The 25,209-nt window shown below is 46.0% G+C and overlaps 1 protein-coding gene and 1 non-coding gene across 8 annotated transcripts in view; both read right to left on the reverse strand.

Moving 5' to 3' along the window:
- Positions 1-25,209, reverse strand: part of LOC144128082 (uncharacterized) — a 180,823-nt gene that overhangs the window by 95,840 nt on the left and 59,774 nt on the right. For 5 of the 7 annotated variants that reach the window (XM_077661152.1, XM_077661150.1, XM_077661149.1 and 2 more), the window contains 5 exons: positions 19,318-19,638; positions 9,562-9,648; positions 6,266-6,484; positions 3,553-3,819; positions 1,093-1,179 (listed from right to left, as the gene is read on the reverse strand). In XM_077661152.1, the coding sequence (XP_077517278.1) occupies positions 1,093-1,179; positions 3,553-3,819; positions 6,266-6,484; positions 9,562-9,648; positions 19,318-19,638 (981 nt within the window). The remainder of the gene's footprint in view (positions 1-1,092; positions 1,180-3,552; positions 3,820-6,265; positions 6,485-9,561; positions 9,649-19,317; positions 19,639-25,209) is intronic. The other 2 variants (XM_077661154.1, XM_077661153.1) reach the window with 2 other exon arrangements.
- On the reverse strand, positions 2,151-2,232 carry TRNAS-GCU (transfer RNA serine (anticodon GCU)). The gene has a single exon. It is a non-coding gene; the product is annotated as a tRNA-Ser (tRNA).

Below are 25,209 nucleotides of genomic sequence, written 5' to 3' on the forward strand. Positions count from 1 at the left end.
GGCATCGATAGATTCGCTGTAAGTGGAAAAGTTATGAAACAAGTGAAAGAAATCTATGATCTGCGGTGACTGGCAGTGGTAACAACACGCAATAGCTTGGTGGGCTGCAAACCGACATGTCAGCACGCCTTCAGTCGTTGGCAGCATAGCATAAGGGATTATTGCAGCTTTCACTGCCAGTGCTTACCACAACCAAAGTAACGAGAAAAGCTACCACAAAGGTCCCAAGTTTACAGCAGTGGCTACAATCATGAATTTGAGTGAAGCATGGACAAATGGACGTGCACCGAATTCCATTAAAGGACTGCATTCTGGCACAGTGCAAAAAGTGAGAAACATAGCTGCCTAGCGCCTTCCGAAGCACTAATTTGTGCGATAAAGCTCCTTTATTGATACTGAAGTGGTTTACCAAAATGTACACAGTTTGCTACTATTTTATGTTCGTGCTTTTTCAGTGCCTCACTAACTTTTCTCAGCTTCCATACACCTGAACTTGAGCATTTTTACTGAATGCTTGGTATCTGCAGCAAGTGTATGAAATGCTAGCCAGGGAGAGTATAAATTATAACAGTAACAAAGCCTTTATCTGGAGAGTTTTTCTCCTTTTTTTTCTTGTCTTTGAAGTGGCAACTTCAAAGCCCTGGAACTCCAGTTCTGTGAAAAAGAGTGACAATCTTGCCCTTATTGCAATTCCAGATATCAGGAATAACCAGAGGTATGCAATTTAGCTTGTTTCCTGCAACACACTTCTTAAATGTTTGTCAGAAAAATGTTACATACCTTGGTTACATAACAGGATAAAATCTTGCTTTAGATGAAATTAAATGACATATTTGGAATCGACGCACTGAAATACATCTTCCCCAAAACTTTCATAATTGTGACTCCAATAATCAAAATTGTTGGTCAAAGACACTCTTCCCTTATTACATCATGGATGTTTATGCAGCAAGCAAGCTAGTGATGCACTGACGTTGTTGAAAATGCAGTTGGCAGCAACTGTACTGTAATCAGCACCCCCAGCGTAGTTGAGTGCACTGCTGGTGTAGGCTTCATTCCTCAGCCAATGGCACCAGTAAAGCCGCTACTCACCAGGTTGTAGTGGGCCTCCAGGAGATGCTTGGTGATGGCATCCTTGCTTGTAAATGACTCGTGGCAGGCAGAGCACACCAACGCCGTCTATACAACACAAAGCAATAAGCCACGAGTGCTCTTAGAGCCCTAGAGTCGCACACTTTGCAGAAAAAGCTTACAGGCACTGTCTCGTACCATTTTCAACAAAGCATATTAGATTTTAGCTGAAGTCTACCTTTTGACAACACTAAACAATGGAGCAATGCAACCAGTACGGCCAAACACCAGCAGATGATGGACTACACTAAAGTAGGCATGTCTAATGCTTTGAGATCGCCGATCCAGTAACTGAAATGTAGGGTTATACAAAGAGTGGTTCTTTGATCTGAAGCAAAATAGAAGCAAATATTATAAATAATTGTGATGTGCAAAAAAAAAAATCTTGGGAACACCTTATTTACTCGCATAACTACCCCACTTTTCTTTCCAGAAAAATCAACATTAATTTCGGGAAGGGTTCATTACATAGAAAAAAATGTTTTGACAGATTTCTCTGGGAGAGTTGAAATTTTATATACATTCCTTTGTTCCCCTGCCTTCCTGCCTGCCTGCCTGCCTGCCTGCCTGCCTGCCTGCTTGCCTGCCCCCCCACCTGCCCTTCTATCTATCATCAACACAAGAATGCGGTCAGCCACACGCATGTCACCAGTGTTCAGCATCGTTCACTTCAAAAGGTGATTGCAGTATCAAAGCGTGATCAGACGATTTTGCGATAGTATGTATTTTTCTAACACTAGGCTATTGAAAAAAAAGGAAAAAAAAAAAGACTGCATTCAAGCTTTGCCCCATTTGCTGAAGCTACAGCGGCATGCATGGCACTGAAGCTTTTGGTTGTGCGCGTGCTGCGATAGCATCCTGCAGGAAGAACATCAAACAGAGACCATGAGATGCAAGTGTTCCAGAAACGTTATTAGGGCGAAAGCCTTTAATAGGCTCATCATTGTGGACAGAATTTGTGCGTAATTAGAAAGTGCCCGCTCCACCTGTCAATCAAATAGAATGAAAGAAAAAAATTTTGACGAGGATGGGATTCGAACCCATGCAGGCAGAGCCCAATGGTTTAGCAGTCCATCGCCTTAACCACTCAGCCACCTAGTTCAACGGAACGAAGGTGTTTTAGGAGGCATGTGTCACAACTTGAAACCGGATATAGCGAACACATCCGATATAACAAAGGTGTAGTACGTCGTAACTTGAAACCGGATATAACGAAAACACCAGCTATAACAAAGGTAAAGTATGTCATAACTTGAAACCAAAACTAATTCGAGAAGCGTGAGGTGATCATGTTGAACTACAGAGGTCAAAAGGACGACACAAAGGCTTTCGCCTTGATGCACGTAACATGACTTAATGCTCCTTTGAACTTTTTTTTTTTTTGTCTGAGACAAATACCTTTAAAATAAGTATTGGCCAGGACCATGTCGGCAGTCTGCAATAACAAGATTTTCGAATTGATGGCGGTCGAATTAACGAGGTTTCATGGAACTGCTGGACTACACAAGAAATATCATAATGACAGTGAAAGGTCATTATAAACATAATTTAGCTGTTCTTTTTACAAGATATGAGTTACAGCTGAAACTTTTGCTATAGTGTAATCCACTTATAACGATACCTCATATATGTACTTATAACGATCAAATTTTTTAGATTTGTTAATTCTCCCATTGCCCCTTTGTAAAAATAAACTATATACAGTAAAAGCTGGTTAATTCGAACTCAAAGGAGACAGGACAACTGTTCGAATTAAACAAAGTTCGAATTATCGAATGGGCTCTAGAATGAGCGGTTATAGAGCCCCGCCGCATGGGCAGAATCCGAAGCAGTCGCATCTAGACTTGTTATCGTAAGCTAGGCACTACTACACGTTTATGGCCGGCGATTCTGAGAATTAAATTCATCTGGTCCCAACGACAAAAGAAATAAATTGATCGTTTACTTTTGCTCACGACTGCATGTCAAGGCAAATGCGTGAACAAGCTTTGCAGATGGTGAAATCGCCCCAACTGAAACTCTGGCGACCAGCAATGATAAAATCCCCCTTGCTTTTCCCATTTTACTTCCTTTTCGACAATCCAAAAGTCCACTAAATTTGAATATTCGCAGGGGTCCAAAAAACTTCGATTTCTTTTCTTGAGGCCGTCTCTGCAGCAAGGGCTGCACTGTGAATGATGGTGCCAGGCAAATTCCCTTTATATAATGCCCATGTGCCTTGGCGGTACTTAGCTGTTCACAATAACTAATCCAGAAGGTTTGACTTTAGCATCTTCATTGCCGGAGATATTCATCTGGCACACTTTGGCGCAATTTTGGTAACATTTATCTGGTTGGCAAAGCAACGCTCATGTGGCACAGAATGGCGCAGGTGGCGCAGAAGTAGAAGCACTACTGACAGCTCTTTTGGTGGTGACTCACCCCATCTGGAAAATCCAGGTTGATCTTGTAGCAAGGCACACGCTTGGGCTTCTTGCCACTGCTGCCAGTGGCTTGGCCCGCTGGTTTGGCTGGGTCAGCTGGCTTGGCTTGGTCAGCTGGCTTGGCTTGGTCAGCTGGCTTGGCTTGGTCAGCTGGCTTGGCTTTGGCTGATAGCTTCGCCTTGTTTGGACTGCTACATGGCCGCCCTCTGCCATGTTTGGCAACGGCACCACTTGTGGGGCTCTTGAGTGCCTCTCTGCCTGCCAACTGCAAAAGCGACACAAAGGGGTCAGATACAGACAGCACGAAATAAAGGCTGACTTTTAAACGGGCATTTTTTCAGACAGCCCGAAAGCGAACCTCTCACGGTTCCAATGCGCCCATTTCCTGTAATGGACAGCTGCAGCATTATTAATCATACAGCTGCAGCCTACATCTGCACTCCTGAAAGGCAACCATGAATTTTTTCAAGATGTTTTCAACCTGAGAGAAGGGAGTGCCATTTGCATGCTTCATTCCTCTCCCAAGGTCAGGCCTTCATGCCTTGCATTTCTAGATTAATCTAGCGAGCTTTTTCTCAAATACTTCCAATTACAGCCCTCTTTCTTGTCATGGAGAGAGTGATCAATGAGCGCACTAGCTTGCACGAAGAAAAATCTATCACTAGCATTCATCCCATACGATATGATGCATCACAAGCAACAAACAAGCTTCTCTGCTTGCAAGTTACTGCCTTTCCATCAATACCACTTCACAATGATGGTCTAGATATGAACTAAAGACTGGGTCAAGCTAAAAAAAAAGAAGTCCTAAAAAAAACCCCCACATACGCAGCTCAAAGCAATAAATGTGCAACAATGTGAATGGAAAACCAGCAGTCAAAGGTAAATGGAGATAAAAGATAATAAAACGGCACCCTTGCATGCGGCTTGGCCGGCTGGCAGCAAACCAAACAAAGTTTTCAGTAGTTTTGGATTCCGGTGCGCACTGGAGGTTACCGGAAGTTTAATCTCTTAACTGGAAAAGTGACCACTAGCACAAACAATCAGTAAATAATGTGCAATGCGTTTTTTTTTTTTTTTACCGCAACCAATTTAGAAACAAACTGCAGCCTTTTTCTTTTACATACGGAACTCCATTTATCCTTCCAGGAAAGGGCGTCGGCACGGACACATACTACCCACAGCGCAGGCAACACTATGTGACAGCCCACAAAAAGGTCTTTGCCGCGTAAACGTCGATCCGCCATATTCAAATGGTCGTTTTTGTAAAAAAGAAAAGAAAGAAAAGGCCGACATATATGCAGCAATAAACAGTATATTGCACGTGATAACATTAGAATTTTGCAAAAAAAAAAGGTCTACTTATATGCGGCAACATAAGGTTTATTGCACGCTTTGACCTTTTGAGAAGAATTCACCGCAGTGCAGCCATTGCTGCTGGTATTTCATTCCATTGCATCATCGTTATTTCCTTCATGGATATTTAGTTAGTGCTGACTCATTCCCACTTGATTTGGTGTGTCATGGGAAAGGGGGAGGTGGATCGCTATCAAGGTGATCGAGGCACACTGGTTCCAGTTCCCTCAATATCGATTTAACATAGATATAACAAAGGACCCGTTATTCCTCTCAGAGAAGCTCCCATAGAAGCTCATGTATACAAAATCTTGTTTTCATGAGAAGATATTTCTAAAAAGGACTACAACAAACCCCAGATGAACCCCACTTCGGCTTCGGCGTGCACATCCTTCCTTAAACTCCGGTACATGGCCTGCTGCACATCGACAGATTTACCAAGCTCATTGAATTTCTGCAGTTTTGCCATGTGCAACATAGCTTCATTTTGTTGTGCGATCGCAAACAGCATTCATTCCGTCACACTTATTCCCCCCCAAACAAAACTGTCATGCTGAAGCCATGTAGAGGTGCTGTTGTGATCACTGTGCTTGTGCATCGTGCTGGGAAGCCGTTCTTACCACAGCCCGTATCGGCTTCATCACCTACAAAGCAAGGCAAAAATTTGGAAAACAGGTCACCTTGTTACCTACAATCTTATACCTCAAATGAAGCCCTATACATGTGCACTGAGGACCCCTGATGCGGCCAAATATGGTTTCACTAATGGAATACGTGAGCTTCAACAACAAGCAGTCATTTCTTCCACGCATAGGCTTCATTAAGTGCCTTCAAAACAGGTCCTGGAGGATTACTGTCATAGAGGACCTGAAGGGATCTATTCAGAAAGTCAGCCCCATTTTCTAGGTGTGGAATATAATATCAGTTGCAGTAAAAGCGAGCATGCAGCTGAGATTCCATTGCCAGTAACCGTCTTGGATGGCTTGCCCGCATGAAACATGGGCACGCTGGCCAAAACAGCAGTGAATAAAATGCCAACCATGTTGTCTGGCATGTGGCATTTGTGGCCAAGGTCACCTACAGCTATAACGAAGAAATTGCGGGGCTCCTTTGGCTTAGCTAAACTGAGGTTCAACTGTAATGCCCAGCATCCAATATGGGGCTTCCTCTTGCTGCAGTGCTGGGCTGTCCAGGAATGGAAGTAAGCAGCAGGTGGGTGCTGGCACGCGTCATTGCCTCCAGCACTAGCTACAATGCCAGCAAGCTCCTCAAGTTATAACTTTTTTCCAGTATTTATTCTCACTGGCTGCAGTTATCACTAAAGAACTTCACTTTCAACATTCAAGTGTCCCTACCTTGCCGGGTTCCCCCTCAGGCTCCGTGCCACTCTTCTTGGAGAATATGTTGGCAAGTGGCCCACAGTGCTGGATGTGCGTGTAGTATGACATGTACGCAGCATATGACACCGTACATCCTGGCTCACGACAAGTGAAGCGGCTCACTCTCACGCTAGCCTGCAGCAGGGCCGATCGCATTTCTTCCGGGCTGAGGGGCCGCTCGTCATTCACTCTCGCCTGTGAAAAAAAAACACCACATGTTCAGCACTGCCTTCGGGGACGCACATGCAAAATCTCTTTCTGTACCCAGCAGTGTTCTTGCACAGCTAAGTCCAATGTAATGATTTGGTGCGGTCTTTAACCCTTTCCGGTCATTTGCTGGGCATCGCCCGACAGTGGAAAAGTGTGCGTCCGGTCAGTTGTCGGGCATGGCCCAACACCGTTTGGCTGCTATTTCTGTAGGAAAAATGGCGCGCCATCTGGTTAGAAATGTTGTAGCGTCAAAATTGGCTACTGGCTTTCCTTCTGAGAAATGGCAGCACTATACCAATGCAAAAATGTTTTTTGATTATGCATGGTTTTGAGGGCTTGAATTGGAGCCCAAAAATCTCTGCATGATTATCATTCCGACAAGCGTTTACTAGGAACAGTTGTCGAAAGATTTGTAGAAATCGAAGACGACTTCAGTGATAAAGATAACTATGTGCCTCCTTTGACACCTTGCAGAAAGAGCTCACAGGCACTGTCTGATACCATTTTCCACAGTTCTGCAGTGACAGAATGACAAAAGGTGGAAGAAGAGACGGCATTTTTTGGCGAGGCATGCGAGAGGAAGCCTAACCTCCACCTAGGAAAGTGCTTCGAGAGATACCACACTCTAAATAAGCTCTGCTGAAGTTCTAGCGAAGCTGAGAAAAAAAAAAAACGCACTTTAAAGGGGCTCTGAAAGGGGCTGCGATAAAGGTGCGGCATACCTGTGATGTTAAAGGATGCCGCTTCACGAATATCCTCCAGCAAGAATTTTTTTGATGAGCTTTGGAGAAGCTGAGTTATCTGTAGCCAAAATTTGAATTTCAGTGTCTTCACACCTTTCCCTCTCCTCTCGTCACTTTTTGCGTGCTGAAAGCTCAGCAATCCTCCGCCGGCCCCACCGCTGGTAGCGGAGCTTCCTGACTCACCAGAGTGGCGTCGCATATTGGCCGCGGCCATGGCAGCTGCCTGCCGGCTGAAAGAATCTAACCAGTGGGCATCTCTGAACTAGTATACGCAGGAGCAGTACGACGGAGGAGGATGCGAGCATGAAAAAGTCGCCAGAAAAGGCTCACCAACTTTCACACGTGATTATAGGTTCTCTGCATCGTGTAGAAGTGTATGTATTATGCTGACCGGAGCAGCAGTCGCTGGAGAAAGTACACGTCACTGGAAAGGGCTAATGAAGATCACAATAAAGAGCACCATACAAGGCAAAAAAAAAAAAAAAGAGAGAGAGACGTCTGAGCAAAAGAGCCGAAAAAGGAAGAGAAACAGACAAACAAGAGCTGATCTTCAGCCTGTGCGAAGTTGTAATGTGCAGCAACATCAAAACCGCAAGCCAAATACAGAGTGTTACGTTTGGCTGGGCCCAACTTGAATGGTGAGGCCACAATATTTTGAGAAGAGATCTTCATTAAAGAGTGGTAAACTGCGCCCTAGGTTGTTAAATATTTTAAACGAGCACTTTTAACTGGCTAGTTGAACTTCCAGTCACTTTCGGTCACATATGTGTGGTTATTTTGAAAACTTCATCCTCATAAAAAGTTGAAATTGGAGCGGCGGAGAATGAGGGGAGCCGAAGCATTGATAAATTCGCCACAAGTGGAAAAGATATGAAATGGGTGAAAGAAATCTATGATCTGCGGTCATTGGCAGTGGTAACAACATGCAATAGATTGGTTGGCTAAGCTTGCTAGGCTGCGAACCGATGTGTCAGCGCACCTTCAGTTGTCAGCAGCATAGCATTGTTGCAGCTTTCATTACCAGCCCTTACCACAACCAAAATCACGAAAAAAAGCTACCACAAAGATTTCCAGTTTACAGCAATGGCTGCAACCATGAATTTGCGAGACGTATAAACGAACGGATGTGCACGGCAGTTAACCATCGAAATCAACTGAAGGATTGCGTTTTGGCACCGTGCAAAAAGTGACAAATGTAGCTGCCTAGCGTCTTCCGAAGCACTCATTTGTGTGATAAAGCCCTTTTGTTGGTACAGCAGTGGTTTGCCAACATGTACCCTGTTCACTGCTATTTTATGTTTGTGTTTTTTCAGTGCCTCACTATCTTTTCTCAGCTTTAATACACCCGAATTCAATGATTCTTACCAAATGCTTGGTACCTGCAGCAAGTGTATGAAATGCTACCCAGGGAGAGTATATATTACCTATAACAGTAACAAAGGCTTTAACTGGAGTTTTTTTTTTTTTTCCCTCATTTTTGAAGTGGCTACTTTAAAGCCCAAGAACTCCAGTTTTGTGAGAAGGAGAGTGATAATTTTGCCCTTATTGCAATTCCAGATATCAGAAAAAACCAGAGGTATGCAATTTAGCTAGTTTCCTGCAATGCTTTTCTTAAATGCTTATCAGAAAAATATTACATACCTTGGTTACATAACAAGATAAAAACTTCCTTTATAAAAGTGACAGTGGCTCAGTGGTTAAGGCGCTTGTCTACTGAGCCAGAGTATCCAAGCTCAATCCCCACCCCACAACGCAAAAGGCACCCCTGTGCTATGTGATGTCAGTGCACCTTAAAGATTCCCAGCTGGTCGAAATTATTCTGGAGACCTCCAATACAGCGCCTCCTTCTTTTTTTCTTCTTTCACTCCCTCCTTTATCCCTTCCCTTACAGCATGGTTCCAGTGTCCACCTAGATATGAGAGACAGTTACTGCATCATTTCCTGTCCCTAAAACCAATAATTTTTTTTTCTGCAACACATTTCTTAAAAGTTTGTAGGGAAAAAATTACATACCTTGGTTACATAACAGGATAAAAACTTGCTTTATAAAAGTGACACACCTGGAATCAGCGCACTGAAATACATCTTCCCCAAAACTTTCATAATTGTGACTCCAATAATCAAAATTGTTGGTCAAAGACACTCTTCCCTTTTTAAATCATGGATGTTTATGCAGCAAGCAAGCTAGTGATGCACTGACGCTATTGAAAATGCAGTTGGCATCAACTGTACTGTAATCAACACACCAAGAGTAGTTCAGTGCACTGCTGGTGTAGGCTTCATTCCTCAGCCAATGGCACCAGTAAAGCCGCTACTCACCAGGTTGTAGTGGGCCTCCAGAAGATGCTGGGTGACGGCATCCTTGCTTGTAAATGACTCGTGGCAGGCAGAGCACACCAGCGCCGTCTACACAACACAAAGCATTAAGCCATGAGTGCTCTCAGAGCCGTAGAGTCGCACACTTTGCAGGAAAAAGTTTACAGGAACTGTCTCATACCATTTTTCACAAAGCACTTTAGCTGAAGTCAGCCTTCTGACAAGACATAAGAGTACAACATTGCTACTTGCTACAAGTACAGCTGAACACTGGTAGAGGATGATGTGCACTTAAGTCAACATGTCTAATAGGCATGTGCAAATAGTGAATTTTCTGTTCGAAGTGGATATGAAAAGAAGTGAATATTTTCGAATTGAAGTGAACAGCTCGCATCTAAAAATGAAGTAGTAAAAAAAAAAGAAGAAGAAATCGGTTCGTGCTGAATAGCATATGCGAAAAAACATGGTTTATGGAATTCACTAAGTAAAATGAAGTAAAAATAATACAAAATAAAAATTAATGTTTCCGAGCATGCATTAGGCAATGTTCAGAAAGCAGCAAGCCAAAGTGCACTAAGCATCAAAGTCTCAAGCCCTTACCATATGATTCTTCATATCTATACAGCTGATTTCAAATATAAAAACTGCTGACAGGTTTTCCAGACTCTGTCATACAGTCGACGACCGATTTTTCGGACTCTCTTGGGACCGCAAAAACGACCGAAAAATCAGGCAGTCCGGAAATCAAATTTCACCGATAAAATCACAAACATCAATATGCCGGAGGAAGCGGTCAGTAGTACTGCACACATTCTAAAGCTCCTCATGACTAAATTTCGCCGCGCAAGATGTGCACAGACAGGCGGCGACTGCTTTCACGAGCTCGGCCTGGCTGTGCTGCCCTCGGCATGTCGCCGATGAACGCACGGGTTGGAACAAAGTCTAAACGGGAAAACGAACATGCCGCTGCGAGAACTGCGCTGCACCCGCAGTACGATGGGCCCGGAACAAGAACATGAAGATGGCGAAACAATAAGAACCGAGAAACAGCTGAAGCAAGTGCTTCGTCGGCGTTGGCCTTCATCGTTGGGCCAAGCGACTAGAGCCAAAATCGGCATCGTATTCGGCGATATGCACTCTGCGGTAGTTTGCACATAACGAGAGGCGTCTTGCCTGTCATCAAAACGCCAGTTGTTTGCAGTTTTACGATAGAAAAGTCGGGGTTTCGGTGCGTTTTGCCACGGGTACGCTGACCTCGCTTTGAAATGCACCACCCTTTCCTCCCGCACTCGCCGTTTCCGTGAAGCAGTATGCCTCCCACGCGCTTCGCTGCTACCTCTCTCCCTATTCAGTATGCAAGACTCGGCACGGAGGAGTTCCACGAACTCTGACTCATTCAAGAACAGTACAGATTTGAAACCACGCGGGCGCAATGTGCCTACTCGTGCAGAATATCAGCATCGCAAGTTAAGAGGCTCTCTTAAAGCTTGAATTTCGTTTTGTTTGATCAAGTTTCTGAACTCTCCTGCAGTTTAAATTAATGAGGTTCCACTGCATGCATTATACGGTGGCTTGGGTACTGGCGGCGAGTGCGAACGAGGTCCCAAAAATGGAGCAGTCAGTTGGTTTCATGCACTCTTATACATTGGCTGTATGGGCCATGTTGCTGTGACGTGAAAAACTCTGAATAATCAAGCACGCCCGAAAAATAAGGCGTCCGAATTTTTCAGTCATGGACTGCACAGCTCAGACCATTTATAATATAACTGCTTTTAATGCGGGACTGCATTGTATGCGGCTTTTTGTGACAACGGCGTCGCTTCCCATAGAAGTCAATGCAGAGGCGTACCGCTTAATACGCGGCAGCTCGTAACCGAAGACCGCGCACCAGCGCGGTCCCATCGGTACCGGCGGGCGCAAGGAGTGTGCTTCTCAGATTGTGCAAGAAGGGGGCAACAGTCGGGGCGGTGAGAATTGTCAGCGTGGCTGAAGGCAAGGTAGAAGGCAGGAGAGGATAGAAAAAAAAAAAAAAAATAGAAGTCGCAAAGCAGGCGCTTTTCCTCTCACTCTCCGATGCACCTCTGGTGGGCGCATTGATTGGGCAAAACTTGAAAGCACGTGATGGCACAGCCAGACGAGCATGCTGGAACGGCGGCCGCGGCAGCGGCGTGCGCAAGGGCATGACGCCATGACGTTGCAAGTGCTGCTCATACCACGTGCACGTGTGGCAGTGTCTTGTCCCGCCTGAGCCCATGAGCGAGATAAGTGTCCCGGCATGTAGCAAAAAAAGAAAAAAAAAAAGAAATTGGCAGCGGCTTAGCTAAGCTATGCCAGGATATACGTAGCGAGAGCTGCAGTTCCCCCCTGGTCTAATCGTGTAGTAAGTTATACGACGACCCTTTACATCCTCCACTTCAGTTGATGATGTTGATGCCATTGCTTCATCTTGCTTTTCGTGTGAAGGAATCATGCCTGCTATGCGCCACTTGTTACGCTCTGCCTCTTGGTGTCTCCGCTTGGCAAGAAGTTTTTCTCTTTGCTCAGGCCTCTGTGCCGCTTGTTTAGCCTTCCAATGTTCATTCTTTCTCTGCAGAGCGACCAAGTGCCAGGCGATGACTTCTGCGGCGGCGAACTCTGACGTCATGCGCCGCGAACCTGCTCCTCCTCTCTGGTTTCGCGCAGCATGCGCACTATCGGTCTCCCAGGCTCACGGCGAAATGCTCGACTGGGTAGCCTGGGTAGTGTAGTGTAGCTCTCGCTAAAAAGTTGACAACGTGAGCAAGACTTCCGGCCTCGGCTGTCCAGTTCCGATGGCGCCTGCTCCTCCGAAAGCCAGGAAACTGCAAGCTCTCGAAACCAAGCAGAGCATTGTGAGGGCCGTCGAGAGCGGTTTGAAAACGGCTACGGTGGCAAAAAAGTATGGTGTCACCGACGGTACTGTGTCCGCATTTTGGAGGAACAGCAACAAGTTGCGACAACAGCTGCAGGAAGACTCCACGTCGCTTGCAAGGAAGCGGATTCGTGCGTCAAAGTACGGAGATGTCGCCACTTTGTTTGAACGGTTTCGAGAGGTCTGAGCGCAGAGAGTTCCAGTGAGTGACTCGATACAGTCGAACCCAGATATATCAAATTCTAAGGGGATCGGGAAATAGCTCGATTTAGCCAAAATTCAATATACAGACAGAGTCTTAAACTGCACTAGAGATCATGACAAATTGTGGCTTACCGATCACAAGTGTCATGAACTGCAAAGTCTGGGCCCGCAACGTGAAAGCACATTATTTCACACACACAAAAAAAAGCTAATTTTCGACTGCTTTTTGCTGTGAATGATGAAGTTGAAAACGCTAGTCACGATCTTCTTGTGACTGTCCAGGTGCGACAGCCCAGTACCTCCGATTTCGGCGCAACAATGCCAAATGAGGCTAAACGCTGAGGCTCAGCGGCTGTGCACGGAAGACTCTCTTTTGGAACAAATTTGTCCTCGTCGTCGCTGAAATTGCCTTCTTGGGCGCCAGCTATTCCGGCTACATTGTTCTCATCAGCAAGGTTATCTACACCCTGAAACTTCACTGTCAGCGTTGATGAAGTCCTCAACAGCAAGTTCCGACAGGACGACGCCTATAAAACAGGACAAGTCGCGAAACGCGTCCTCCAAAGCATTCATCGTCGTCATCCAAAGCATCGAAGCTTAAAGGCATTCATCTCGAACCACTTCAAGGCCTGCCTTGCTGAAACAGTTGGCTACCGTGGCCTGTTTTACGTTGTTCCAAGCGCCAGCAATCATCTAGTTGGCACCAAGCAGCTCAATCTTGAGATCAGTTCCCAAGCAGAGGTTTATGAAGAGCCGCTGAATAAGTCGCCGTCTGTAGCCTACCTTGAAAGCCTTTATGATAGCTTGGTCCATGGGCTGCAGTCTCGCTGTGGTGTTTGGCAGGAGAAACTTCAGTTCAATGTTCTGCTGCTGGCAAGTCGTTTGATGGGCCAAGCAGATGCCCAACAGAAGGCATACCCAGTGGCCTGACCTGCCCAACTCAGCGCCCTAAGCCTGCAGCCATTCAACAAAAAGTTGGTGTGTCATCCAGGCCTTTCTATTACGACCGTAGCAGACGAGAAGCGGCTTGCAATTATTGAAATGTGGTGACATACTCTTTCTGATAACAAACGGACGCAGCCTCCACGATCCATCCATGTTTGCTGCAAGCAGAACCGTCGCACGCACTTTGCTCATTTTCCCGCTGTGACATGAGCTCCCACGGAAATTGAGCGTCTTATTCGGCAGCATTTGCTAAGAGACAAGTCTTGTCTGCATTGAAGACCTCGGCAGGCAAAAACTTTGCAGCGATCTTTGGCCACTTCTTTGAAAGCCACTGCTGCATCTTCTGGCTGCTGACAGCCCCACTTTCGCCTGAAATGGCTTTTCCCACAATGCCGTAGTGGTTTTTAAACAGTTGCAGCCACCTAGTGCCACCGCAAAAGTTCTCTTCGCCAAAAGCCGTGGCAAACCATTTCGCCTTCCCCATTAACACGGGGCCGTCCACAGGGATTTTTTTGCTCGGACTTCGAGAAACCACGCATACAGCACCTCCTCAGCTTTGTCGAAAGCAGCAGGGCGCACACGACATACTGCAGAGTGACTTTGCTTACCGCCTTTGAGCGTGATGTCTTGCTTGTTTTTTACCAGCGTACTTAGAGTGCTCCACGGAATGCTGAATGCGTGTGCCACGGAGGACTTCTTTTCGACATTCTCGACACGTCGGATCACCTCAAGCTTTGTTGCGAAGTCCAGATTCTTTCTCTCTTTTTACGTTCGTAGGCAGCAGAGCTCATTAGATGACAGTAATCATGCACGTTACAATCGGCACATTGAAACAAAGATGTGCACAAGAAAAATGCGACAGCTGCGCACCGGCCGATGAAGTCGACTGGCATCAGTCGAGTCGAGAAGTCAGCAGAGTCGGTGATGGAATGACAGAGGCACAAAAGAAAATGAAGGAGACAGAGGGAAAAAACTCAACAGAAATGCGCCATTGGTACTAGTTGTGCCAGTCGTGGGGCGCTGCAGGCGCAACCATCGCCCGGCTCTTTGCAGTTCTCTCATCTCCATCACCAGCGAGTGAGGAGGCGCTGCCCTCACTTACGACCGGTTTTCTCTCTTTCTCGAGGAGGCATGGCTTGCATACGTCGCCGCTCGCTTCTGTGCCGTGCGTTGTGCGACTGAAGATGCGAGTGTATTTGGGGAAAGCACACCTTCCAGGGACCTGGTGCGGCGTTCGAAATATCGAATGGCCGGCGAAACTGGAGTTCGATATACTATACAACTTTCCTATACTTTTACATAGTGTTTTTAAGAGGATAATCTTTGTGTTCGATATAGCCAATCATTTTAAATATGTGGGTTCGATATATTCGGGTTCAACTGTATTGCAAGCCAAGGCCAGGTGCCTTGTAAACATTTTGGGGCGTGATGGTTTCAAACCATTGAGCAGTTGTATTCAGCGTTTCAAGGACCGGCACGAGATAAGCTCGTCGCCGCTGACGCCAACAGCGTTGTGTGCAAAGTAGCCACCACAGACGAAAACATCGTGGCAGCAGTGCGCGGTCGCGATGAGCCTCTATCCGAGGATGAGCCCAACGAAGGAAGTGAAAGCGCAGCAGAAGTTTCGTGCAAAGACGCGCTAAACTGTTGCAACAAACTGCGCCTCTACTGCGCTCAGAGAAACCTCAGCAAGCAAGCGCTCAAGTGCTTTACTGTTTCTGCAGATGAAGCCACTAGCAACACAGTTCAGTCGCAGCGCCTGACTAAAATAATGTCATTCTTTCATTCGTTACGACGCTTCCACAAAAAGATGAAATAAAAGTCTTTGTTGCCTGTGATATGCAGTCTTGTGCGTCTGATGCGTTGTCAGGTGCACAATGAAAGGTAGGCTGGCCATTATGAAAATGCGAATGTGTCGTCGGCTCCGACATGGGAGGTCATGACATTGGTTGGAATGATTTTATTCTTGTCGATGACGACGCCGACACTGCGGAACCGTGCACGAACGAGGGCATCGTTTCTGAAGTGCGGGACAAGTGTGACGTGGAGGAATCAGACGAGGACGAAACTTCGGAGCCAACACCCATAAGCGCGCCTATAACAATGGACTACATAGAGCGCCTCACACAACTTGTCTATGCCAAGGGCCTCGGCGAAGAGCACGCTCCTGCTTTAGGGGGGGACGCGGGTCTTTGGGACTAAAAAATTGTGAAAAAATTGACTTTTCAATTTGGTCATAGTTGGATAAGTCTCATCATTTTCCATCTTAATTTTAAGTTTCATGGCTGAATACCGTGTAGTTTACGAGAAATCGACATGCAAAGATGCAATTTTGACAAGAGAGCTTGCGAAAATAGGTTAGAAAATGGCTGTTTGGAAAATTAAGCACAGTAATGTGCTCACACAGCTTCAAGATGTTTGATTTCGTTTCTTGCGTTTTTCTCAGTTTCATTTCCTGCACCAACCTACACACTGCTGACAAGCTTTTCCCAGCTTTGGTTAACGCGATTTTCACCATTCTTGTTTTATTTGAAAGCTGAATGATTGGAGCTTGCAATAAAACCATTAACAGCACTCTTAACAAAATGTGAAAATATTAAACGGCATAAATAAAAATCACCCTTTTCCTCGCCACTTTTATGTGAACTTCAGCGCATTGTAACTTTGGTTACAGAAGGGCTAGAACACAGAAAGTACCCTTATTGCAAGCATTAATAACAGTAGAATCCACTGGGATAAAAATTATTTGAATCTGAGTGGCCAATTTTTTCAAAAAGTTGTCAGAATAATTTTACCGAAATTCTTGAATTAATAACAAACGACATAATATACACAAAAATGGACACCATATTTGAAATCAGCACACTAAAATACATAATGCCTGAAGTTTTCATTATGCTAAGTCCAATATTTAAAAATTTTTCTCTAAGACCCTCTTCCCCCCTTTAAAAAAACTGGAAACCTCCCTCATTGGATCTGCGCTGCAAAAACAGACGTCCATCACGGAATTTTTCGCAAAGAAAAAAATTTGTGTTTTGACAAGCAACCGTCTAGAGCTGTGGTCCACTTACTACGAACTTCGGGATTTAACGAACGCACGCCGCGTGACGCTCATGTTCGTTATAAGTGGGCTCGACTGTAGATGACAGGCAACCCTGCATTTTGTAGCTCTCTGAATCCACAACATTGCCTGCTGGCTTGTTTGTATATTGTTGTCTCCACTGTTTTACAATTACAGTAGAAACCCTCTATATTAAAGTCACTCAGACCAGCAAGTCTTTGCTATATTAGCACTCAGAAATACCTTCCATCCTGCTTTTAGTGTCCCTTTATGTGATAATTATTTACTTTCGGTTATCACAATTCATGTTATCACGTTTTCAATCTTGTTTACACCTTGGGAAGTACTGCGTTTGCACCAACACAATGCGGGTACATATATAATGAGTATTTCATTCCATATAAAAACCAAAGCTTCGCGTGGACATGGCATCGTCTTCTGCAGCCTCAGCACGATTTCAGAGGCAATAAGTTTAGAAACGCGCATGGCAGTAAAGCGCAGCAAAACCGCAGCTTACCCGTGCTTTGTGCTGCCGTGCTGCTAACTTTCGCCATTTTCTTCCCTTCTCTACTCCTCATTGCACAATTACTCTCTTTCCTTCCTTAGTGACCCACGCCGCATTCTTTCTGCATTCATAGCCAGCGTTGCTTTTTTTTCCGTCAGCGCCATGCGCTTTGCCTCCCGGTTCCAGGGACTTTCAGAAGTTGTATTCTCCTCAACCTCCGAATGCTGTGGTGAAGCTATCTCAAAAAGCACCATTTTATCGTCTTTGGTATCCATTTGACTCCGAATGTTGGCCTCATGCGTGCTGCGTAGTAATCATTCCACAGGAAGTACGTCACCAGCCTCACCACAGCCGGATGCTCTTTACTACAGCCTTTTTTTTTTTAATCTTTACTATAACCGAGAAAGAAATGTACAGACATCTATGGAAGGTAAAATGGGACTGCACTTTCACTTTACTATATCTGAGCTTTTACTATATTCAACTTTACTATAGCGGGGTTCTACTGTACTACGCACAGAGACTTCTGTATTTATCTGCCAGTTTTCGAAAAATTCATGCAACGGCAAGGTCAGTTTACACAAAATGACACCCAATACAACTTCGACCAGAAGTAGACCTGGAGGTGTGCCTAACGAGGAAGCCACAGTGTCATTGCATTCGAAAACACGGCACTTCGAGCAGCGCATCCTAGCAATACTAGCATGAGGCATCATGAGGATGGCAGCAAGCTTTGAAGAGCTGTGCCGGCAAGTGGTGGTGAGGTTTGCCGATACAGTAGAACCCCGCTATAGTAAACTCGGATATGGTAAAGTGAAAATGCGGTCCCACTTCACCTCCCATAGACGAGCGTACATTTCTTTTCGGTTATAGTAAAGATATCTCTCAAATAAAACGGCTATAGTAAAGAGGGTCTGGCCGTGGCGCTGTACCTCCCGCAGTATGATGACAGCGCGGCCTACGCGAGGCCGACATTTGATGGTAAATGCATACCAAAGATAAGAAATCCGAGTTTATTTTTGTTTTTTTTAGATAGCTTCACCACCAAGCTCGGAAGCTGTGAGGAGAAGCCAACTTCTGAAAGCCCTTGGGATTATGAGGCAAAGCGCGCGGCGCGCAAGGAAAAAAAAGAAGGTGAAGTGGGCTATGAGCGCGGAAAGGAGGCAGCGCAGGTCGCTTAAAAGGGAAGGCCAGTAAAAATGCAGTGAACGGAAGAAAAGGGCGAACATTCGCAGAACGGCAGCGGGAAGCACAGGGAAGCGGCAGCAAGAAACGGGTGGGTGGCGGCACTGCATGAGCGGTACCGCAGCGCCTCGACTGTGTCACACTATATTGCCTCTTAAACGACTCTAAGGCTGCGGAAAACGACGCCGTGCTCACGCTAAACTTTTGTTTTCACGTGAAATCAAACTTGCGTTATATCTGTAGCTGCACTGTATTTGTGCAAATGCAATACTTCCTCAAGACATTAACAAAAACGAAAACATGAAACGTGGTAACTGAAAATAAATAATTATCACATAAAGGAACAATAAGAGCAGGATGGAAGGTATTTGTGAGTGTTTCATTCATAAACCAACACAGTGTTTAATAACTAGCCAATGAATTACCAGAGAGCATCCTCACAGCAATGCCATCAACAATAACTGGTATAGTAAAGACCCTGATATAGTAAAGATTTTTGCTGGTCCAAGGTACTTTACTATAGAGGGCTTCTACTGTATAGAGGTATATTAAAAAAGATGTGCAAGCATGCTTTACAGGCGTTGAAACCACCCTACCTAAAATTCTGGCGACCGGTGATGACAAAATTTTCGCCTTCCTTTTTTCACATTTTTCTTCCTTTTCATAGGAAGGGGTCCGACAGACTCCAATTTGTTTTCTTGACGAGGTTTCTGCAGCAAGGGCTGCACTCCGAACGGTGGCGCCAAGCACGTTCGCTCTCTGTATATGCCCGTATGCAGCGGTGGTGTTTAGCGGCTCACAATATATGATCCAGAGGGTTTGACATTAGCATCATCATTGTGGAAGATATTCGTTTGTCACACTTTGGTGCAATTTTGGCCATTTTCATTAGGATGGGGCAGAAAACCTCATTTGATGCCGAATGGCACAGAAGTGGAAGCACTGGTGACAGCTCTTTGGGTGACTCACCCCATCTGGGAAGTCCAGGTTGATCTTGTAGCAAGGTGTACGCTTGGGCACCTTGCGAACAGTGCCAGTGGCTTTGTCTGCTGGCTTAGCTTTGTCTGCAGGCTTGGCTTTGGCTGCAGGCTTGGCTTTGGCTGCAGGCTTGGCTTGGGCTGCAGGCTTGGCTTGGGCTGCAGGCTTGGCTCTGGCTGCAGGCTTGGCTCTGGCTGCAGGCTTAGCTTCAGCTGCTAGCTCGACCTGGTTCGGACTGCTGCATGACTGCCCTCTGCCATGGCTGGCAACAACACCACTTGTGGGGCTGTTCAGTGCTTCTCTGTCCGTCAACTGCAAAAGCAACACAAAGGAGTCAGGTACAGACAGCACGGCTATTATCAACTGTGCAACACCCACTTCTTGTACATGCGCATTACATGCGCACCTGTTGTAATGGACATCTGCTGCACTATTAATCATATACAGTTAAACCGTACATGTCAGTACACAAGTCGTATACAAGTTGGTACAAATCGTATACAGGTCGGTAAAATCGGCAGTTTACTTTGTAATACTGAAATTTTGCTACATCGAAATTCGTCTCCTAACGTGCTAAGAATCTACCAAAAATGCACAGTGGATAACTCCGCCGTAAGCCCGAGTGTGTGTCTTCTTGCACATACGCATGTTGTCCGAGTGAGAAGCAAGGCTGTCAGGTGTGAAGAGCGCGACGGGCTTCACAGCTGACTGGTGCAGCAACGGCACTGACCCTTCCAGTCCTTTTACCAAGTTTTGGGCATCTGTAAACATGATAAACACGGCGCGCTACTTTTGAACATGGGCAGCACATCACATTCGGCACCAATTTTGGACGAGATAGCGAGAGCCAGCCTACCCATACTACCCCAGCTGGCGCGGCCAGTGGCGCGTTCACCACTATAATTGCCGTCGTATTTGTGTCTGCCTAAGCACACTGTATGTGAAAGCTGGGCGGTGCCCATATTACATGCGCTCCAATGCGCGCTCCGCTCAACCACTCGCACCCGTGATACAATTTTTCCTCAGGTTCGTTTCCAGCCAGCAATGAAATTTCGTAACACTAAAAGTGCAGCAGAATCTACTTCATTATACGGTCAAACCCACTTATAGTGGCCGCAGTTATAACAAACACTCGCTTATTACAAACGAGGGCAATGCTAGTCAAAATATGCATTAAGGCAATGGGACTGGTCTGAGATACAACAAACAACCGCGGTGGCATAACTCAGAGCGAACAAAGAGGTGCTGTAAACTTGGCTTCGCCGTCCAAAAACTCACGTGGAGATGGAAGAGCGTCTCCGGGCACCCTCCCTCAAAAAAGAACGTGGCGGCCCAGAAATGAAATTAAAAAAAAAATGGTGAAACACTGCCGACAAAATGGCAGTCTTACCAGATGCTGCTGTTGAAAACTAAAGCTTTGAAAGGCGACACTTACGCTGCTGAAAGACACAGCAAGCTTTTGCGTCAGCATCCTACTGGGCACGAGGAGGAACAGCAGTGACCGGCGGCGGCTCACTGTCGTTGGCAAGTGCCGTGCAGTGTGATGCTTTGGAAGCTACGTTTTCGTACGCTACAGGCCAAACACAAAGGCCTAGGTAACGCGTAATTTTGTTGCTTTCATTCAACAAGTGTGCTACCAGGCATAATTTCCAGTAGTGTGATGGGTACTGCGCACAATTTGCTCGCCGAGTGGCTTGTTGAGTCCGCAGTAAATAAAATACGAGCTCCAACTCGTACTTGATAACTTTGCAATGCATCATGTGTTGCCTTTCTCTGACTGTAGTGGCAACATTCTTCTCACCACCATGTGAGGATTCAGCCACTGGACATGGACATCACTCACACGCGCTCAAGGTGTTTTATCATCGCTGCATTATCCAATAGCTCATGCTGATAGCAATTCACGCACCAGAGGGCGATACATGTTGTGATTCTGATATCTTTATTCGCTGCTGTAGAAATTAAGGCCATGTGTATAGGACTGACTGCAGAATGCATCAGGAATTGTTTCCGTAAAGCATGCGTTATGGAGCAAGGAACGACTGAGAATGCTCATGAACATTCTCGTGATTATACACGTGTGGATTCGTAACAACACGCTGTTGATGCACACGTGGATGAACATGATTTCGCCTGGGATGACTTCGTTGGTGTGGATCATGACATAGGCATTGCAAAGTCACACATTGATGAAGCCATACTACGCGAAATATGAGCACTGCCTGACTGCCGAGAATCAGATGACGATGACCAGAATGTCGACAAGTAACTAGTTGCCGTTAACTCTTTAACCACAGTTAGTTACCGTATAAACGCGTGTAAGGGCCGCACTTTTTTTCCCAGATTCGGGGGGCAAATTTCGAAGTGCGGCCCATACACGCGATTTTCGAAAACATTTTTTTTTTTTTTTCATGTGAAAGCAAACCAATCTGGAATGCGCGGCATTTATTTACCGTTCAGGCATCACTCACGGAGTCTTCAGACTCCGAGCTGGTGCTGTGTTCAGGTGAATGTTCAGCCCACAGAAAGTCGTCTTCGGTCCCGTCTAAACTGTTTGAAATTCCGGTCACTTTGAAACTCCGGGTTACAATGTCGGTCAGCACGGAATTCCACGCGGACAAAATCCATCCAAGCACAGTCGCGAGCGGTGCCCTCTTAAGCCGCCCTGTCGGCGTCTCGTCGTGATTGCCATTGGCCATCCATTCCGAATACTGCCTTCGAAATTCAACCTTAAAAGGCCGATTGACGCTTACATCCAGGGGTTGCAGCATGCCGGTGAGGCCGCCCGGTATCACGGCCATGTCTGTGCGGATACCGCGCAGGCGTTCCTTAACCCTACCCGTCAAGTGACCGTGGAAGCTGTCCAAGACGAGGAGCGATCGTCGGGCCAGCATGGCGCCTGGGCGCTTCTCCCAAACGCTTTTTACCCAGTCGAGCACAAGCTCATCGTCCATCCAGCCCTTTTCTTGGGCGCGAACTACAATTCCCTTGGGGAAAACGCCTTTAGGAATCGTTTTTCTTTTCAGGATGACATAGGGGGGCAGCTTCCGCCCGTCCGCGGTGACGCACAGCATAACGGTACACCGTTGGCGCTCCGCGCCGGTTGTCCACACGAAAACACTCTTCTTTCATTTCAGTTCAACTGTGCAGCTCTCGGGACAGTCGAACCACACGGGGGCCTGGTCAGCATTCGCTATCTGCGAAAATATATAGTTGTGCTCATGACGCAGACCGATGACATACTTCTGAAAGCTGAGCACCTTGTCGGTGTAGTTGGGGGGCAGCCGCTGGCACAGCGTGGTCCTTCGCCGAAATGATAGGTCCTTCCTCTTCAGAAATCTTCGTACCCAGCCGGCACTAGCCTTGAAGTCCTCGTGCGGTATGCTTTTAGCACGCGCCAAGGCTTGTGCCCTCACGCGCAGCATGTCCGTTGTCAACGAGTAGCCGTTGTTCCGCACTTCCATTGAATAGCATAGCAGCTCTTCAGGAAATTTGCATGGCTTGCCTCGGAAAGCGCGCTTTTTGGAGCTGGTATTCTTCAACGCATCCCTTTGTCTGCATCACCGCCGGACACACTTCTCGTCCACGTCAAATTTTCTGCCCGCGGCACGCTTGCCGTGTTCGAGAGTGAACTCCACTACTTTCAGTTTAAAGCCCGCCGTGTAGCTGTTGAGGTGCTTGCCCATCGTGCAACAGTGACAATGCTCGGAGGCAGTTCATGAAAAAGTGAAGAACGAAAGCGCACGAGAGCAACAACTATGCCGAGCGACCACGCTAACACAACCACCAAAAAACGCATGCTTTGACAGCCAGAACAGAACAATGTTAGACCTGGCGATACCGATGCCGATACGGATAGCGGAAGTACTGTAGCAGAAGCTCACGGCAGAAGAAAAGATGATGATGATGACCTGCGGCCTCGGGCGCCATCCATGGGCGGCACCTCGAAGCTCCTGTGCGCATGTATTTCGAAGGCTATTCTTGAGTGTTTCCTGGAAAGTTTGGGTGCGGCCCTTACACGGATTTTTTTTTTTTCAAATATTTCCTTTGGGAATACAGGGTGTGGCCCTTACACGCGTTTATACGGTATATCCTATTTTTAAAGCAGCTTAACTTTCGGCACTTAGGGCCTCAGCGAGAAACATAAAGTATGACCGATTTGATGGCTTGGAAATCACCGTGGCATAGTCTCCTTCGAAGAAGCTGACGTGCATAATGAATTTTATCTTTATAAGAAATAAATGCCAGTTTCTTTGAATTTCGCATTTCTGGCTTCAAAATGAGGAGTCCAAATACTCGGATACAACGAACGCAATCCGCGCGACCATCAAGTTTGTTATGAGTGTGCTCGACTGTATTGAAGCTAAAAATAGACAGTGTTTTATGAATGCGAAATTATGAAAACTGAAATACTTCATTATATCGACAATTTCGTTGCATTAAACTTCAGTAAATCGAAGTTTAACTGTAGCTGCAGCCTACATCTGCAGATCAGAAAGGCAACCATAAAGTTTAAGTTGTTTTCAATTTGTGAGAAGGGTGCATCTTTCATTCATGTTGCTTTCTGTTCCCGTGCTCAGGCCTTGATACCTTGCACTTTTACTTTAATCCAGCAAGTTTTTCTCAAATACCTCAATCACAGCTCTCTTTCTTGTCATGGAGAGAGCGATCAATGAGCGCACTAGCTTGTCACCACAAGGAAAATTTACCACTAGCATTGACCTCAGGAAACATGATATACTACATTCAACAAACAAGCTTTTCTGCTCGTGAGTTACGGGCTTTACATAAATACCACTTCACAATCAGATGTTCTAGATATGAACTAAAGAAAAACACTGGGTCAGGCTTGACTGTTGACTGCCCCAGCGAGGTAATAAATGCACAGCAAAACCCAGGTAATTCAACTCCCTTAATCCAGATACACTAAAACCTCAATAATTCAAACTCGGTTGGTTCGAAATTCCAGATAATCCGAAGAATTTATGCGGTCTAGTTTTTTATAATGTAAATTTAACCGGATAAATCGAAGTCGCAGCCTGCACCAGGCCGGTCATATCGAAGACCTGGGGTGCTATGTGGGAATGCCCGATCCCGATTTTGTCGCAAAGCGGTGAAGTGATGGCCACTTGGAGCAGTAAGGCGCTGCACAGCTATGCCGATTTAATGCCAATGCTTGATATAAAAGCGCCCAAGCCTCAGTACTCACCGCACAAAAAACACAATTGAATGCGTGAAAACTAAACTATAATGTGTGAGCGAGCACTCGCACGCCTATGAAATGCATCTGCGCAGGCTGGCTCAGAAGCTTTTGTTTCTGTCTTCCACATTTTTTTCATCCCATTGCATAGGGTGAAAGCGTTCACCATAAATATGCCGCTGGAGTGCCCATGCGCTGTAGCTTCGCCCGTACCGCTATTCTCTGCACACCCTGTTTCTGTGCCCGTGTATCACATACACCGAAAGCGGCAGGAGAACTGACGCGTGTCCAACTGGCAGCTGCGTCGTGCGGCACAACGTAGTGACGCTGCACGTGGACCTGCACTAGTTTTCCGATCCATGATCACAGCCACGACAACTCTTGATGGCAGTCAACTAATTTTTTTTTTGATGCAAGGTCTGGCATTACTACTCATGTGCTTTTACTATGTGCTGGTGATTGGCCACACCAGGAAGATGCAGGTTCATTTATGTGACAAGCACGAGATTGTGCATATCAGGTTAGCAAGCGCTAGCTGTTTACAAATCCCACAATTTTGACAGCAAGTTTAGAGGAGCAGCAAAATCCGTGGTTATCGGATATTCATTCAATATACTTTGAACAGAAAATGCACACTATGACTGTCGAACAGCGGACACTATTCATACGTTATTCCAAATTTA

Source organism: Amblyomma americanum, chromosome 4, assembly GCF_052857255.1.
Source record: "Amblyomma americanum isolate KBUSLIRL-KWMA chromosome 4, ASM5285725v1, whole genome shotgun sequence".
In the NCBI taxonomy this organism is placed as follows: domain Eukaryota; kingdom Metazoa; phylum Arthropoda; class Arachnida; order Ixodida; family Ixodidae; genus Amblyomma; species Amblyomma americanum.